The sequence below is a fragment of the Megascapheus bottae genome, chromosome 2 (assembly GCF_031878675.1).
Source record: "Megascapheus bottae isolate mThoBot1 chromosome 2, mThoBot2.hap1, whole genome shotgun sequence".
Taxonomy (NCBI): Eukaryota; Metazoa; Chordata; class Mammalia; order Rodentia; family Geomyidae; genus Megascapheus; species Megascapheus bottae.
In genome coordinates, this window is record NC_143510.1 from 42,025,129 (window position 1) to 42,044,055 (window position 18,927).

Here is an 18,927-nt window from a genome sequence, read left to right on the forward strand (position 1 = left end):
CATTTTGGCTTTCTACCATGATCCTCAGTTCTCAGCCTGCTGAGTAGCTATTATTACAGGCATAGTGTCCCAGCGCTGGCCAAGCAGGTTTTTGTATCAATTTAGGCTTGCAAGCTGAATGATGGACTCTGTTAGGGAAGGAAGTTGAAATTTGACTCACAGGCTTATTGAGGTGTAGTAATCTACATGACGTAGGTAGTATAAGAGGGAGTGAGGCTGTGAGGGGGACAGTGGATCAAAACTCGTGAGGGGTTGAGGGATAAGGAAGGTAAGGTTGAAGTTTATCTTTTTTTAAAAATTTTGTGCAGTACTGGGGTTTAAACCCAGGTTCTTGAATATGCTAGGCAACTGCTGTATCATTGAGCAACATCTTCACTTCCTTAGAGTGTGAACACTCTTTAATATCTTTTTTTTTCTTTCTTTTTTTTTTTTTTGCCAGTCCTGGACTTGAGCTCAGGGCCTGAGCACTGTCCTTGGACTTTCTCAAGGCTAGAGCTCTACTACTTGAGCCTCAGCACCACTTCCAGCTTTTTTTCTATGTATGTGGTACCGAGGAATCGAACCCCAGTCTTCGTGCATGCTAGGCAAGCACTCTACCACTAGGCCAAACTCCCGGTACCACTCGTTAATATCTTTGCAAGGGGATTCTGTCCAGGCAAATAGATAAATCATCATTTCTCTGGGTGAGTTCTGGATAACAGAATGGTTTAAAAGTCTACCAGATGATTCTTACACAAATATTTGGAAAATCAGCACTCAGATGATGGAAACAGGATTTCAACATAGGAAGTCTGGTTAACTACATAGGTAGTTCCAGGCTGAGTCAGTAGCATACATGAAGATTAAAGTTGCTGACCATGACAGGGGTTGGAATAAAGATGATAGTTCATTGAATCAGTGTTTTTACATATTTTAAGCTGGCTGCTAGGAGCCCATGCCTCTAATCCGACTGCATGATTGGGAGGATCATGGTTTGAAGCCAGCTCTGGCAGGAAAGTTGGTGTGATCACTTCTCAACCCTGAGCTTGGAGTGATGCATGCTTGTTAGCCTAGCTATGATGGCAAACCTTAGACAGGTACCAGTCTAGGTCTAGGCATGTGTCAGTGCAAAAAAGGTCTAGAGGCACTTGTGCTAGCAAACATAATAAGGCTTTAAACTGGCATCAACCTGAATACCCAATAGTATAAAGTGGAGAAGTTAATTGTCCAACAAAAATAGACAAGGGTCAGATGCAGTAACACAAATGAACTTCACAAATGTAATTATTGAAATCAGCCCAGTCACAAGTGTATCACCTATATGTTTCCTTGTATATGTAGTTTCCAAATGAGCAAAAGTAGCTAGGTACTTTTGGGAGGGGGCAGAGGAGGAGGAGATGTTGACTGGCCAAGATACAGGAAGATTTTTTTTATTGTTTGTTTGTGTGCCTATCTTGGGCCTTGGGCTAACTCTCTCTACTTTTGGCTTTTTGGTAATTAGAGGTTAGAGGGTCATTAACTTTCTTTCCTGGGCTGGCTTTGAACAATGATCCTCAGATCTCAGCTAGAATTATAGGTATGAGCCTCTGGTGTCCTATTACAGGGAAGAATTTTATGTGCTAGGAATGTTCAGTGTTTTGATCTGGGATGTATATAATTACACTGTATGTTTACCTTGTGAGAAAATTCATCCATCAGAACATTTTTATCAACTATCATTTCTGAAAAAGATTGTTGTTTTGAAATGGCAGAATATTTTTCAGAATATAAGGCTTTAATCATTTAAAAATTGAGACCTTAAGGTGGTGGGTCACGCCTGTAATCCTAGCTACTCTGAAGGCTGAGATCTGAGGATCAAAGTTCAAAGACAGACTGGGCACAAAAGGACCGGAGACTCTTTTATCTCCAGTTAACTTCTAGAAAAGGGGATGTGGGGCGTGGCTCATGGTAGGTTTGAGCTGAAGAGCTCAGGGACAGCACCCAGGCCTAGTTCAAGTCCCATGACCCACCAAAAAAAAAAAAAAAAATTGAGACCTTAGTCAGCATTGGTGGTTCACACAGGTAACATGTAACCTTAGCTACTCAGGAGATTAAGATCTGAGAATCATGGTTTGTAGCCAGCCTGGGTTGAGGAGTCCATGTGACTCCTACCAAAGAGCTAGAAATGGAGCTGTGGCTAAAATTGTAGAGTGCTAGCTGTGAGCAAAACTCAGGGATAGCTTCTAGCCATTGAGTTCAAGCCCTAGGACTGGCACCAAGAAGGGGAAAAACGTGAACTCACTTTGCTCTGATGAGGGAATATGGTTCCCTATTTTGTTTATCTGGATTTTATACTAATAGGAAATAAGTTTTATTCCCAGTCATCTTTTTTTTTTTTTTTTTTTTCCCCCAGTCTTGTGATAGGAACTCAGGGCTTGGGTGCTCTCCCTGAGTCTCTCTGCTCAAGGCTAGCACTCTACCACTTGAGCCACAGTGCCACTTCCGATAAAAAATTTTTGAGGGCTGGGAGTTTGGCCTAGTGTTAGAGTGTTTGCCTACCATACCCTAGGACCAGGTTTGATTCCTTGGTACCACATACATAGTAAAAGCTGGAAGTGGTGATGTGGCTTACGTGGTAGAGCACTAGCCTTGAGAAAGCCCAAGCAAAGTGTCCAAGACTTAAGTTCAAGCCTTGGAATTGGCTCTTTCTTGCTATATACCAACTGTGAATATTGCTGGTAAAGGAATCAGGGAAACAGTACCATTGACAGTAGCCTCAATTAAAAAAAAAAACAAAAAACAAAGCACAAACCTAGGAATAAACCTAACCAAGAAGGTGAAAAACCTCTGCAGAGAAAATAGAAATACAAAAAGGATCTCTAGGATATGGAAACAAGAGCTTTATCTTGTGTGATTGTTGATCTTAATATACTGTTATTTCTCTTTTCTTTTTTGCCCTTTTGGCTAATCTCATATTGTTACTGTATCTGACTTTGTTACCTGGTATATTGTGTATACGTTTATCTGTTTATTTGAAATCGGAAAGGGAACCGAGAAAACAAGATGATTAGGAGGAGGGATGATTGGGAGGTGGGGGGAGGAAAATGGGGACAAAAACATGAGAAGGGTTATCGATGTGAGAAGTAATGCACCTATTATCTGGTGAATGTAACTGTAACCCCTCTATATATTACCCCAACAATAAAAACTCAAATTTAAAAAAAAAAATGCAAAGCCCCCCTCCTGAAATACAGAAGGTGGTTCAACAAGATACTAGAAGATGGAAAGACTTCATGTCTTACGTCCATGAACTAGAACAATTACAATTGTGGAAGTGGCTTTTCTATTGAAAGCAGCCTATAAATTGAGTGCAGTGATTTTCCTGACAGAAATGGCAATAATTCTAAAATTCTTATGGAACCTACAAGACCCCAAATAAGCAAAGCATTCCTAAGAAAAAGAGCAGTGTTGCATAGCACTACAATATCAGATTTCAGATTTTAAATTGTACTTCAGAACTTGAAAACTAAAAACAAAATGTTAGTGGCACAAAAAGAGAAAATGTCTAGAACTTAGAAAAAAGCCCACAGAAATAGCCACCGTATTTTTTGAGAATGGTACCCAAAATTTCTAGGAGAAAAGACTGCCTCTTCAACAAATACTTTTGGGAAAAGTGTGTATTCAATTTCAGTATTCTGAAAAAATCAATTTCAGTATTCTGGGTCAAAAACTGATATAAGACCTGAAACAGTTGGAACATATTGGCAGTGAGTTTTTGAATAGATCTCCAGTAGCTCAAGAAAAGCTGTCAAAAGGGAATATCAAATTAAAAGGCTCTGCATAATAAAAGAAAAATCACCAGGATAATGAGAGACAGCTAACAAATGGAAACAAAGCTTATTCATTGACAAGGGATTAATATCTAGACCATATAAATGACCTGACAGTTAAGCATATAATCCAATTAATGAATGGGCAAATGCACTTGAAAGTTCTTGGAAGAACAAATGGCCCAATAAATATACAATCATATGCTCTAACATCCCTAGTCATAAAGGAAATGCAAATCAAAATGGCAACAATCCTTGTACACTGTTGGTGGACTGAATGAGTGCAGCTACTGTGGAAGTCAATATGGAGACTCCTTAATCAAGTAGAAGCAGCTGTCATATGATACTGCTATGCCACTCTTGGGCTTAAGCCATGAGAAGCCATCAGACATTAGCCTTTTTCCCTCACATGTTTATGGAAGTACTTTTCATATTAGGCACATTACAGAATCAGCTTAGTTGCCCATTAACACATGGGTGGATAGTGCAGATGTACTATAGAGCACATTATTTTGAATGGTCAGATTTTGTGTAGGTTTTATTGTGCTTCTGAAACCAAAGCCTGTCCTGTTTTCATTGCTTCTGGAAAAATAATATCTTCCTGTGTTGCTTCTTGTGTTTTAATTTTGTTTCTTCTAAACAAAATAGTTCGGTCAGAGTAGAACAAATATTTGTACTAATCTTTCATGATTTTCTTAGGAATTCTTAGCAAATCAAGGAGAGAACTATTATTCTTAATGTAGTTTTTTCTTTTCTTTTTAATTGGTTCATACCAGTTATAGGTAGAGTGTGGGGGGGATTTCTTTTCAGGTCTTTGTATTTACATTGTATTCCAATCAGTTTCATCCTCTATCACACTCCCTCCACCCTTTTGCCTAATGTAGTTATATTATTTTTTTCTGACAATTTAATGTTCTCTGTTCTTTATTGGACCTGCCTATCCAAAATTGCTTTATTTTTGTCATGAGGAAATTCTCTGGATGAGATGGTTTAAAGTTGTTGATAGATTCATTTTTGTTAAAGTTCTTAATATTTTTTTACTCTTCCATTGATGCATGTTATTTTGAATGTTTGGCTTTCTTCATTGAATAATTTTATTTCTTTTAGTCCCTATGAAGACAGTATTGATTATATTCATGCTATTTTATTAATGTATTTTTGTTTGTTTCTTCTATTTGATTAAGAACTCCTGTACTTTAAAAAAAAATCTCCAAAACCAAACAGAAATTAGTGATTTTTTTTTTATATATTTCTTTTTGTCTGTTTTAGGATGCCTACAATAGAGTAGTTAATATTGTGCCAAAGAAATCACCACTGCTAGAAAAGAGACCTCCACTGCTAGAAAAGAGACCACCACTGCTAGAAAAGAGACCTCCACTGCTAGAAAAGAGACCTCCACTACTAGACAGACCTGATGAAGGAAGCTACAATAGATATTACAGTCATGTTGATTACCGAGACTATGACAAGGGCCGCAGTTTTTCTCATGATCGAAGGAATGTTCTACCTCACAGAGGAGTATGTAAATTTCCCCCATGTACTAACTGTTATTTCATTTTAACTTTTAAATTCATTAAAATTTATGTGACAGCTATGGAAGCATTTGTAGAAACACTTCCTGGTCTTGCCCAATGGTTTTTTTTTATTATTGTTGTTTTTGGTTTTGGGGGCCAGGGTTTTGCTATGTATCTCAGACTGCCCTTAGCTCAGCATTTTCCTGTTTCTGTGTTGTGAGTCCTAGCATTACAGATGTGAGCTATGGTATCTAGCTTGGCATTTTGTTGAATTGCCTAGTGAGGGTGTCAAATAGGAAATAGTAGTCAAAAACATATTGGGATGTAGGACAAGATAAGCACTATGAATGTTTAGATGACGTTCATTTAGCTGGCTTGGAATTCATTCATTTGCTTATTTGTTTGTTCTGGTGCAAGAGTCCAGTCCAGAGCCTCACAGACAGGCTTTGAAAGCACTCTACTGCTAAGCTGTAAGCCTAACTTGTTTTTTTATCTCCTCAACTGGCAGGGATTTACAGGCATATATGAAACAAGTAATTATATCATAATCCTTGGTGCTTAATAAGTGATAACCTTGGTGGGCAATAAGTGCTTTAAGAAGTGATGACCAGCCCGGGAGTGTGGTATAGTGGTAGAGTGCTTACCTAGCATGCATGAAGCCCTGGGTTTGATTCCTCAATACCGTGTAGAAAAATCTGGAAGTGGTGCTGCAGTCCAAATGTCAGGCCCTGAGTTCAAGCCCCAGGACTGGCAAAAGAAAGGAAAAGAAAAGTGATGACCAGGTGGTTACCATTCCTTATTGGACCTCCCTATCTAAAATTGTTTCCATGTAATAAAATGTCATGGCTAATGTGTTAAGCTTGTTAATAGTTTTTTGTTGTTGTTTTTGTTTCCGTTTTTGTGTTGGTTATACTTCTTATCCCCTGTTGCTCACTCAGAAGAAATCGAAGCATCTTGTGTGTCCTGTAATAAGCATTATGGAATGTTGGATGCTATTATTATTAGTTATTATTGATATTATAATTTGTTTTTCTTTTGTGGGAAGGTGTTGTTTTGGTAGTTGAACCTCTGCTTCTTAGGCTAAAATATTTTGCTTTTTAAATTGTTTATCAGATCCAACCATGTGTTTTTACCCTAGTCTGGCCTTGGAATTTGATCTTCCTATTTATGCCTGCCCGCATGGTTGGGATTATGGTTGTACACTACCATATCAGGCTTGTTGGTTGAGACTGTATCTTGTTAACATCATACCTGAATCAGTCTCTTTAAGTAGTCTATCCTCCGGATCTCTACCTCCTGAGAAGTTGGGATTATAGGTGTATACCACTATGCTGGCAGTTGATTCTTATCCTGATTGAAACTTAATGCAATTCCTTTGTCTTAGGTGCATATTTACAATATTCCCCTTCTAATCTGTTTTCCCTCTTTTTCTGTTGATAATAAATTTGACCTCATGTTGCTCATTGGATTTTATACTACTCTTTCCATTTGAAGAAATGAAAGTAAGCAATTTACCAAAGGTGGCTATATATGTGAATCCAGTACTTACATTAATCCACAACTATCCTTTCAGACTATTCAGTATTTTCTGCAATTTGCTCTTAAAGTTTGGGAGTATACTTTTTATTTCCTTGCTTATTATAGAATTTTTATTTATTCATTTATTTAGTTAGTGCCAATACTGGGGCTTGAACTCAGGGCCTATTATTTTGCTTTTTCTCTCAAAGCTAGTGCTTTATTACTTGAGCCTCTATTTCTGGCTTTGGCTGGTTAAGTGGATTTAAGAGTCTCATAAACTTTTCCTGCCTGGGCAGGTTTTTAGTTCTTAGTCTTCTTGGTATCTAGGGATATAGGCATGAGCTTAGGGTGCTTGGCTTATCCCTTAGCTGTTTTCCCCAAGCTGAACACTCTACAACTTGTACCACAGCTCCATTTCTGCTTTGTTAGGGGTTAATTGAAAAAGACAAGTGTCTTACAAACTTTCCTGCTTTGGTTGATTTCCAACCATGAGTCTCCTGAGTATCTTGGATTGTAAGTGTGAGCCACCGTCACCCAGCTCATTTTGTTCATTTTTAAGTGTCATGGGTGTTTCTTTAAAAAAAGATGTGTTAAGGCTGGGAATGTGATCTAATGCTTGCCTAGCATGCATGGAGCCCTGGGTTTGATTCCTCAGTACCATGTAAAAATCCAGAAGTGGCACTATGATTCAAGTGGTAGAGTTAGCCTTGAGCAAAAGCTCAGGGACAGTGTCTAGGCCCATAGTCCAAGCCCAGAAAACTGACCAGGAAAAAAAAAAGTGTTAAGTGTTACAAAGGAAATACTGCGTGTTCTTTAAGTTAGAAATACTGGATTTTGCCATTAAAGCAGCCTTCCTCCAGGTTATTTTTAGGAGAAACATTGCTTGCCCATAACATAAACATTTGTTATTTTCTTTTGTCAGTCATGGGCTTGAACTCTGGGCCTAGGTGCTGTCCCTGAGCTCTTCAGTTCAAGGCTACCATCCTACCAGCTACCACTCCCTGCACAACTTCCCATTTTCTAGTGATAAATTGGAGATAAGAGTCTCATGGACTTTAGTGCCCAGCTGGCTTTGAAATTTGATCCTCAGATCTCAGCCTAGTGAGTAGCTAGGATTACAGGTGTGAGCCATTACACCCAGCTACTTGTTACGCTTTTTATGAAAATCCATTGTAGTTATTTAGTATGAATAGGAAATTTTATATTTATTTCATTAGCTGTGTTTTTAAATTATGCAAGTTTATTCAGGTTTAACATTAGCAGAAAAAGTTAAGTTTAAAATTGTCACACAAAATTGAAAATTCAGAGCTTTAGGAGTCTGTTCCTCCGGAACACAGTGTCTTCTCACTTCTGTGCTGACTTACCAAACAAAATGGGCTATGTGAACACGACTTGCATAGATCTTTCTAGATCTTTATCTTGTAGTGGAATGCCAAAGGAGAAGTACATTTCCCATTTTATAGTTTGTACCTGAACAGATTGGATTCAGTTTGTAATCACTGGTGTTTGAAACTTCACAAATACATTTACTTTAAAAAAAACACAACATAATAGTTTAGTAATACCACTGTTGTGTGTTCCTGGAAATTATGTATTTTGATTATATTCAACTTTGTTGGCTCCTATGTTGTTCTCTTTGCCATTTTTCCTTTTGCTGGTATCATTCCTAAAAAATGTCCCCCATTTCATGTCATTTCCTTTGTGATGATTTTTTACCAGTGACTTTATTACAGATTTTTCTTGTGTGTGTGCGTGTGTGTGTGTGTTACTGTGGCTTGAACCTAGGTATTTAGCTTTTCACTAAAGGCTAGACTCTCTACAAGTTGAGCTACAGCTCTACTTCTTGCTTTTTTGGGGGGTGGAGGGAGAGTAGTTAATTGAAGAGTCTCAGAGTCTCATGGCCTTTTTTTTTTTCTGCCTCATCTGGCCTTGAACCTCATTTTTCAAATCTCAGCCTTCTGAGTAGTTAGGATTATAGGCATTAGCAGTCACCTTGACTTTTAAAAAAATTAAATGTATTTACTGTTATTATTTTAAAATTTTTATTATTTTAATTTTTTAGATTACATATGTGAAAGAGTTTGAGTCTGACTTGTTTTGCTTGTAATTCCAGTTTAATCCATTTTTCTGCAAATGACAAAATTTGACTTTGTTATAGCTATATAATACTTCATTGCATATACCACACTTAAACTGGGCATCTAAACTGAGTGCATAGTTTAGCTATTGTAAATAGTACTATATAAACTAGGTGTGCAGGTATTATTTTGCTTTATTCTGAATTACATTTATTTGGTTATAAGCTCAAAACTTGTATTATAGAGCATATGGTAGTTCCTTTTCAGTTTTGTTGGGGAACCTTTATAATGATTAACATAGTTGTTGCAAGGAGTTTATATCCTCAGCAGCAGTGCATGGGGTTTGTTTTTCCCCTTTGTCCTCACTAGCATTTAATTAATTAATCAGTTACATTTTGTGCTGGTCTTGGAACTTGAACTCAGGGCTTGGGCTTTGTCTCTGATCTTCTTTTGTTCAAGGCTAGTGCTCTACCACTTGAAACACAGCTCCATTTCTGTCTTTTTCTGTGATTAATTTGAGATAAAAGTCTCATGTCCTTTTCTGCTCCAGCTGTCTTGGAACTGTGATATTCAGATCTCTGCCTCCTGGGTAGCTAGAATTACAGGCGTGAGCAATCAGTGTGCAGCTAATATTTATTTTATGTTCTTTTACTTGTTAGGCAGGTATTTTACCACTTGAGCCACATCCCCAGCCCTGTGTTTTTCCTTTTTTGTTTTTTTTATGGTACCCATGAGATGAGGGGAAGTCTCTATGTTGCAACTCTTAATTTTTTTGTTATATATACATATATATATATGTATATACTTATTTATTTTAAAGAGTTCAAACTCTTTAAAAGTGCATGTAGTAGGCAGGCTAGGCCTCCCATTCAAGTCACTCTTTTAAGCCCTCAGTGTCATTCCGATTGTATTTCCTTTTGGCAAATGATTTTTTTTTTTTTTTTTTTTTTTTGCCAGTCCTGGGCTTGAGCTCAGGGCCTGAGCACTGTCCTTGGACTTTCTCAAGGCTAGAGCTCTACCACCTGAGCCTCAGCACCACTTCTGGCTTTTTTCTGTGTATGGGGTACTAAGGAATTGAACCTGGGTCTTCGTGCATGCTAGGCAAGTACTCTACCACTCGGCCAAACTCTTGGCCTTGGCAAATGGTTTTGAACATTTGCTTATGTATTTACTTGTTAATTGTTAATTGTACTTATTCGAGAACTATCCGTTCAATTTATTGCCTATTTATTTGTTTTTAATATTTTGATGTCTTTTTTTTTTTTTTTGGTCAGTTGTGGGGCTTGAACTCTGGGTCTGGGTGCTGACCCTGAGCTCTTCAGCTCAAGGCTACCCCATTAGCCACAGGGTTACTTCTGGTTTTCTAGTGGTTAATTGGAGATAAGAGTCTCATGGACTTTTGTGCCCAGGCTGGCTTTGAACTTCAATTCTCAGATCTCAGCCTCATGAGTAGCTAGAATTACAAGTGTGAGTGAGTCACTGCACCCAGGAATGTCTAATTTTTGAATTCGTTGTTTCAGACGTTAATTTCCTGCCCAAGATGAATATATTATTTCCTCCCCATCTGTAGGCTGTGTCTTCACTCTGGTGTTTCTTTTAGAGGAGCTTCTTCTGTGTGTTTGTGATGGTCCCAGGGCTGGAACTCAGGATCTGAGCACTGTCTCTTGAGCTTTCTTGTTCAAGGATAACTTTCTATCACTTGAACCGCTGTTCCACTTTTCTTTTCCTTTCCTTTTTTCTTTCCTTCCTTCCTTCCTTCCTTCCTTCCTTCCTTCCTTCCTTCCTTCCTTCCTTCCTTCCTTTCTTTCTTTCTTTCCTTTCTTTCCTTTCTTTCCTTTCTTTTTCCTTCCTCCTCCGTCCCCTCTGTAATAGAATTCAGGAGTGAATCTACCCAGATCTGTACTTTTGTTTTAGGGAGACTATTTTATGTCCCTTTTTCTCATTATAACTCTGTGTAAGATATTTATATCATCTTGGTTCAGTTTTCTTAGGTCATGTGTATTTAGAAATATATCCATTTCTTTTCTGGATTTTATTAACATCTGTGTGACATTCCCCCTTTTCATACTTCCTTATTTTGAATTATCTCCTTCCTTTTGGTTTGTTTGGCTAAGGGCTGGTTGATTTGTTTGTTTTTTCAAAGAACTATAGTAGTCTATATAATTATTTTTAAAACTGTACATAGAAAACAACATACAAACTACTTAGAGTCAGAAAGTCCAATACTAAAATACTGTCCTCAATATCCTCTGTAACATCATATATGTTTAATGGTGAAAAGAAAAGCCAATGCCGTTAATAAAATAATGGATCAAGTACAGGGGTTTGCAAAAGTAAACTTCATGGAAATATTAGTATTATTAATATGAAAAACTCAGCAATCTGAAATAGCCTAATGATACACCTCAGCTCTTAAAAGCAAGAGCAGCCCAGAGCAAAAATGAAGGAATAGTAAGGATCAAGACAAATTAATGGAGATTTAAAGAAAGATATAAAAAAATCAATGAAATTGTGAGGATGCATTGTACCTTATAGTCCACATATTACTCAGCACATTGCTTCTAACTGTGAATTGTTTGTTTCGTTTTTGAAGAACTGTGATTTGAACTCAGAGCCTTATTTTCCAGGCAGGTTATCAGTTATCAAGCCATCCCTTCAGCCCTTTTTTGTACTTTGTATTGTTATTATTTTACAACTACCAGGGCTTGAACTCAGGGCCATGCATTTGCTCATAGCTGTGAGTGATGTCTTCATCCCTGCTATTTTTTCTGGTTATTTTGGAGATTATGTTTTAGAAATTTTCTGCCAGGCTGGCTTTGAACTGTGATCTTTTAGGTCTTAACCTACTGAGTAGCTAATTACAGGTGTGAGCCACATAGTCTACCAAGGCTGTCATTTTTTGTTTGTTTGTTTCTTTGTTTGTTTTTTGCCAGTCTTGGGCTTGGACTCAGAGCCTGAGCACTGTCCTTGGACTTTCTCAAGGCTAGCACTCTACCACTTGAGCCTCAGCACCACTTCCGGCTTTTTTCTATATATGTGGTACCGAGGAATCGAACCCGAACCCGGGTATTCGTGCATGCTAGGCAAGCACTCTGCCACTAGGCCAAACTCCTGGCCCCTGTTTGTTTGTTTTTAAAATGAGATCATTTGTATTACAGGTTTTCAGTAGTCGTCTTTTTTTTTTTTGTAATGAGGCTTGAACTCTGGGCCTGGGAGTTGTTCCTGAGCTCTTCTGTTTAAGGGTAGCTCTCTATCACTTGAGCCACAGCACCACTTCAATAGTCTAAATACAGAGATGGAACCCTTGATCTGTTCTCATTCTTTCCCTTCTTTCCCCTCCCCCCTTTTTGCTCAAGGCTGTCCCTGAGTTTTTCTGTTCATGCCTAGTGCTCTACCACTGGTACTAGGATTTGAATTTAAGCCTCATGTTTGCTAGGCTTGATTTGTTACCTTTTTTTTGGCCAGTCCTGGGGCTTGAACTTAGGGCCTGGACACTGTCCTTGGACACTTATGGTTCAAGGCTAGTGCTCTGCCACTTGAGCCACAGCACCACTTTTGGCTTTTTCTGAGTATGTGGTACCGAGGAATCAAACCAGGGCTTTGTGAAAGCTCTCTCTCTTCTCTTTATGTTGGTCCTGGGGCGTGAACTCTGGGCCTGCACACTATTCCTGAGCCTTTTAGTGCTAAGACTAGCATTCTACCACTTGAACCAGTACTACTTCCTGCTTTTTCTGAGTAACTTATTGGAGATAAGAATCTTAGGGACTTTTCTACCTGGGCTGATATAAAACTGTGATCTTCAGATCTTAAATTCTTACCAGCACCCTGGCTTGTTATCTTTTTTTAATCTTAGGAATAGCTAGAATTTCTTGTTGTTGTTTGGTTAGACTGGGTTTGAAGTCTGGGCCTGGGTGCTGTCCCTGAGCTCTTCAGCTCAAGGCTACTGTTCTACCTCTTGAGCCATAGCCCTACTGAGGTTAATTGGAGATGAGTCAAATGGACTTTAGTGCTCAGGCTGGCTTTGAACTGTGATCTTCAGATTTTAGCCTCCTTAGTCGCTAGGATTACAGGTGTGAGCCATCACGCCCAGCAAAATACCTAGAATTTTTGCCTCCATTGTATCTTGACTTTGGAGACTTTTCCAGTACTCCTGTTAGATATATTCTACATGTGCAAAGTAATGTAACAAATGTCTAAGTCAGTTTTTTATGTTACAGGATGAATCTGGCTATAGATGGAGTAGAGATGATCATTCTACAAGCCGACAGCCTGAGTACAGGTAAAAAAATAAATGTAATTTCATGAGTACATTTATACTTGGCCCTGTGGAAGTCAGAATGTAGATGAAATATTTTAATTGCATTTCACTATTTGAAAGCAGTAGCTGCTATAGTTGATAATTATATGGATAGTCACCATATAGTTGATAATCTATATTTATTGACATTTTATAGTGGATAATAAAGGTATTTAATGTTGCGTGGATTATGAGGTATAGGATTTTCTTAATTAGTAGTGAAGCATTTTTTAGAAGTAGCCGTGTGTGTGTGTGTGTGTGTGTGTGTGTGTGTGTGTGTGTGTGTTGGGAACTGACTGGGATTTGTTGCTATTGTTTTTATTTTTTATTTTTTGCCAGTCTTCACACTTGAACTCAGGACCTGGGCACTGTCCCTAAGCTTCTTTTGCTCAGGGCCAGCACTTGAACCACAGTGATCCTCATGGCTTTTTCTGTTTATGTGGTACTGAAGAATTGAATCCAGTGCTTAATGCATGCTAAGCAAGCAGTCTGCTACTAATTCACATTCCCAGCCCAAAGGAAGAGACGAATATGACTTTTTATTTGGGGGAGAGAGAGAGGGTCCTGTCATGGGGTTTGCAATCAGAGCCTGGATGCTGTCCTGAGTTTTTCAGTTCATGCCTAGTGCTCTCCCACTTTGAGCCACTACCACTGGGACTAGGATTTGAATTTAAGCCTCATGTTTGCTAGACTGGTGGAGCTACCTTATCAGCCTCTTTGGTTTGTTACTTTTTTTTTTTTTTTTGGCCAGTTCTGGGGCTTGAACTGAGGGTCTAGGCACTGCTCAAGGCTAGTGCTCTACCACTTGAGCCACAGCACTACTTCTGGCTTTTTTGAGTATGTGTTATTGAGGAATTGAACCCAGGATTTTGTGCCTGCTAGGTGAGCACTTTACCACTAAGTGGCTACGCTCCCGGTCCTGGTTTGTTACTTTGAAGGTAGGCTCTTGTTTATACCTTGCCTAAGCTAGACTGTTTTCCTTTTGTTATGCTTTCCTATTTTGCTAGAATTATAGATAAGTGTTATTTATCCTAGCCATTATACTTTGCACCCAACCCCTGCTTGAATAACTTGCGTGTAATACCATAGCCCAATTGATTGAGATAGAATTTTGTGAACTTTTTTGTGTATGTGGTACCAAGGAATCAAACCCAGGGCTTTGTATATGCTAGGCAAGTATTCTACTACTAGGCCACACTCCTGGACCCAGGCTTAAAGTGCTTTTTGTATTATAAGATACTCTCTTGGTTGCCTTAGTTTGATTAGTTATTTTGGTAGCTTTATTTCTCATGCAGCACCTAGACATATATTTATGAGAGATGCAACCAGGTTGATGATTTGTTTTGTAAATGATTTTTATTGTGGTTGTATTAAGTGTTGGTTATAAATATCCCCCAGAGCCTCACGTGTTTCTCACGTTAGTCACAAGCTGTTTTGGGCGGTGCTAGCAAGGTTAGAAAGTAGAACCTAGCTGGAGGAAGTAGATCACTAAGGGTGTGTCCTTGGAGGGTACCTTGTTCTTATTGCTTTCCTGTCTACTCTTTAGCAACCATGAGGTAAGTTCTCTGCCATATTATCCCCTTGTTTTGATGGTCAGCCTTATCCTTGTCCACAGCATAGCCAACTAACCATGAACCGCAATCTCTTGGAACAGTGAGTTCAGATACATTCTTTTTTCTTTTGTGGTTGCTTGTAGGGGCTGGGTGTTGTCCCTGAGCTCTTTTGCTCAAGGCTAGCACTCAGCCGCCTTGAGCCAAAGTTCTACTTCTGGTTTTCTGATAGTTAATTAGAGATAAGAATCTATTTGAACTTTCCTACCTGGGCTGGTTTTGAACTGGGATCTTGACATCTCAGCTTCGTGGATAGTTAGAATTACAGGCATGAGCCACCAGTTGCCTAACTCTCAAGTATTTTTTTTTTTTTTTTGGCCATAAGTTGCCCTCCCCCCAATTTATAACAAAGTTTGATAGAAAGTATTAGGAATGGAATTGCTATGATTTCTGACCATGTGTTTTCTGAGCTCTTATAAATGATTTGTGAGGGCCAGGAGTTTGGCCTAGTGGTAGAGTGCTTGCCCTAGCATACATGAACACCTGGGTTCAATTCCTTGGTACCATATACATAGAAAAAGGGGGACATGGTTCTCTGGCTCAAGTGGTAGAGTGCTAGCTTTAAGAAAGCCCAAGGACAGTGCCCAGGCCCTGAGCCCTAGGTCTGGTGAAAGAGAGAAAGGAGAGGGGGGTGGGGCGGGTAGAGACATTTAGGAGAGAAAAATGCTTTAGGCGAGAAGGGGTTGGGAAAGTAGAAATGGGTGTTTTTCCTGTGTGATTCTGCCCACGCTCAGCCCACTACAAAAATATGTGAAGACTGCCAAAAAGATTTGAAATGAAACTCCACACTTTATAAGGACTTGAACTAGAGGCCTTTGGTATCCTGCTATAGAAAAGCCTACATTTTGGTGTGTCCTGTTGTGAAGCTGAGTTTAAAGATGGTGATAAGTTAATCTGACTGAATTTTCAAGGCATTCAAACATTCTTGCTGTGTCATGCTTATTGTAGGCTGTTTCTAATTACTGGGAGAATTGAGCAAAAAGCTGAGCAAGAAGGCTGGCATTTTGACTAGAAAGGAAATGAATGTAAATTTGGGGCCTTTGAAAGTGTAGTTAAGGAAATGATTGGGCCATTAAAAAGTATTCAAGTGTTTAGCTCTGTAACAATAGGGAAGATGCCTTTAGGGCATCTCATGAATTGGCTGGACTCCACCCATTGCTAGTTCTTGGTTATGATTGAGATTTTTACCCCTTAGGTACTAAGAGACTGTTAGGGTTGAGGTACAAGGCCTAGTGAGTACTTATTCAGATGGGATTGTGTGGTGTCAGTTCCTATGGTGCTGGTTTTACAGGCATTCCAAATGCCAGAGATAGAGCTCATGGAGGCTTCCATGAGGTTTTAAAGAAAAAATTAGCAACCAGATAATTTGTAACAGGGTTGTAGTTTTTCCAGGTTTTCTGAGAAGGCAGAGGGTGAACCTAAATATCTGGAGACCTGAGGAAGTTGGAGACACTAGAAATGTGCTATTTCTGCTAACAGGGAGCAGAAGCCAACCCTAGTGTTAGAAGCACATGACTCTCTGGTGTCAGAAATAAATAGACACACAAGAGATACAGAAAATTTTGTCAAGGTAATTCACTTTTCTGCACAAAGGTGAAATGCCGTTACGTCATCCAGAGGTAGGCAAGTACACTGTGTAAGGCCAGTTTGCTAGGCTTTTATCCCAATTCAAACTGTCCCTCCTCCTTGTCAAGTAGTTAGATTTACAGTCTGAGCACAATTGATTAGCAAGGTTGAAAAGGGAGACTTTGTACAATTCCTGTCAGATGTTTACTTTTTTCTCTCTCCATCATGGCTATCTGGGAGTGAGATGGCTGGGAGAGGTTGACTAGGTCATTGGAAAGCTCTCACTAAATTAATATTCCTTTTAGTTCATTTAATATAAAGATTTCTATTTTTAATAAGCAGCACTCTCACTAATATTCCTTTTAGTTCATTTAATACAAAGATTTCTATTTTTTAATCAGCACACTTGGTAATTGCAATTTATTTTAATTCCTTCAACACAAAATTTATCTTGACATGGCTAGCTGGTCATAAGTGTAAGGAAAATGGAGGAGAATGAAAAAGGATTAGGCCAGACTTGACCAACAGGCAAGGACTGTATTGAGGAACAGCAGAGGGGAACAGATCTTCCCTCAGGATTGGAGGTTGTGCCAGGGACTAGATTTAGGGGCAGGCTTACAGGGCTTAATAAGGAAGCAAAAATTTAAAAAATTGGTTATGGTTTCTTAGGGGCCCAGGGTGACGTCCTTAGCCAGGCCCACAATGGAGTACTCCACCTGTGGTGTGATCCCCCCTGGGGACCAAGGTCAGAGTGACCTGCCTGCAGACAAGTACCAGAGCATGCACCTAGTGCTTTGTTTGACCTTGGGGAATAAGACTCAGTCCTTCAAATATGACGATACTTTTTTTTTTTTTTTTTTTTTTTTTGCCAGTTCTGGGCTTGAGCTCAGGGCCTGAGCACTGTCCTTGGACTTTCTCAAAGCTAGAGCTCTACCACTTCAGCCTCAGCACCATTTCCAGCTTTTTTCTATGTATGTGGTACTGAGGAATTGAACCCAGGTCTTCATGCATGCTAGGCAAGCACTCTACCACTAGGCCAAACTCTCAGCCCATATATCTTTAGATACTTTAAAAAAAATAGGGCCTAGAGGAATGAGGCAGATCCTTCAATGCCGGGGCCTACCGGCAGCAAATTGGGGTTCCTGAAATAGGGGGCAGGGACTGGGAAAAATAGAAGAGAGACAAACGCATCGGGTCCGGGAGGTCTGCAGCCCAGGCAAAAACTGCAGCCCCGTTTATTTCCAAACTCAAGGCTCATATCCCTTCTTGAAACCAGGGAACTTCCAGGTGTTACATCCAGATAGTAAATCAGGGAACTGTTGGGGGTTACATTCATATGATAAATCTAGATCAATTGAACAGAACAAGGCCAAAAACAATAAGACAATAAAGCAATTATCTGCTGCAAATCAAAGTACAGTTTGATTCCATTCTGGCTCCCAACACTTCAATAAACAGCACAGACGATAGTTTAAAAAAAAAAAAGAAAAAAAGAAAAAAAATCCAGGAAATGTCAGGACCAAAAAGTATTAGTATATAAGACAGGAGCATCGTAGTTTGACAGAAAAGACTACTTTTTCTTTTTTCTTTTTTTATTGGTTATGAGGCTTGAACTCTGGGTCTGGACATTACTCCTGAGTTCTTCAGCTCAAGGCTACTGCCCTACCCCTTGAGCCAGAGCCCCTCCCTTCCCACTTCCAGTTTTCTTTTTTGTTGTTGTTCAGGTTGTGGGCTAGAACTCTGAGCCTGGGTGCTATCCCTGAGCTCTTCAGCTCAAGGTGACCATCCTACCCCTTGAGCCACAGTGCCACTTCCTGTTTTCTAATGGTTAGTTGGAGATAAGAGTCTCATGGACTTTAGTGACTGGTCTGGCTTTGAACTGCTATACTCATATCTCAGCCTCCTAAGTAGCGAGTGTTACAGATGTGAGCCATTGTACCCCGCTAGGACTACTTTTTCTAGAGAGGTACTATAAGTAGCAGGGCTGCCCAATTTCCTTTCAGCTCAAAATGCAACAGTACTTGTCTTAGGTGCTGGACATATAGCTATGTGGTTTAAAGTGTGCTCTGCTGGATTTTGGTCTCATTTGGTCCTATCTTATTCTCTTATTTCTCTGTTTTGGAAGAGAAATGTTTACTTTGTTCCATTGTATGTTGGAATATGTAACTTGCTTTCATTTATTATTATTATTTTTTTTTAGTTCTTTTTTGGTCAGTTGTGGGACTTGAACTCTGGGCCTGGACACTGTCCTTGAGCTCTTCAGTTGAAGGCTAGTGCTCTACCACAGCGCCACTTCAGTTTTTTGGTGGTGAATTGGAGATAAGAGTCTCCTGGTCTTTTGCGCCCAGGCTGGCTTTGACCCGTGTCCCTCAGATCTCAACCTCCTGAGTAGCTAGGATTATAGGCATTAGCCACTGGTGCCCTGTGCTTTTAAAATTTTATAAGAACTACAAGCTAAAAGTATTGGAAGAAACTTTGGAATTGATGTTTTGAACAGTGCTGGAGCTGTTCAATACTATGGGCAGTCTTGGAGGTGGACTGAATGCATTTTCTTTA

At 39.3% G+C, this 18,927-nt stretch overlaps 1 protein-coding gene across 18 annotated transcripts in view; it reads left to right on the plus strand.

Annotated features, from left to right (window-relative positions):
• Pphln1 (periphilin 1) overlaps window positions 1–18,927 on the plus strand; it is a 147,787-nt gene that overhangs the window by 57,107 nt on the left and 71,753 nt on the right. For 14 of the 18 annotated variants that reach the window (XM_090324307.1, XM_090324299.1, XM_090324405.1 and 11 more), the window contains 2 exons: window positions 5,058–5,306; window positions 13,116–13,177. In XM_090324307.1, the coding sequence (XP_090180433.1) occupies window positions 5,058–5,306; window positions 13,116–13,177 (311 nt within the window). The remainder of the gene's footprint in view (window positions 1–5,057; window positions 5,307–13,115; window positions 13,178–18,927) is intronic. The other 4 variants (XM_090324366.1, XM_090324390.1, XM_090324383.1 and 1 more) reach the window with 1 other exon arrangement.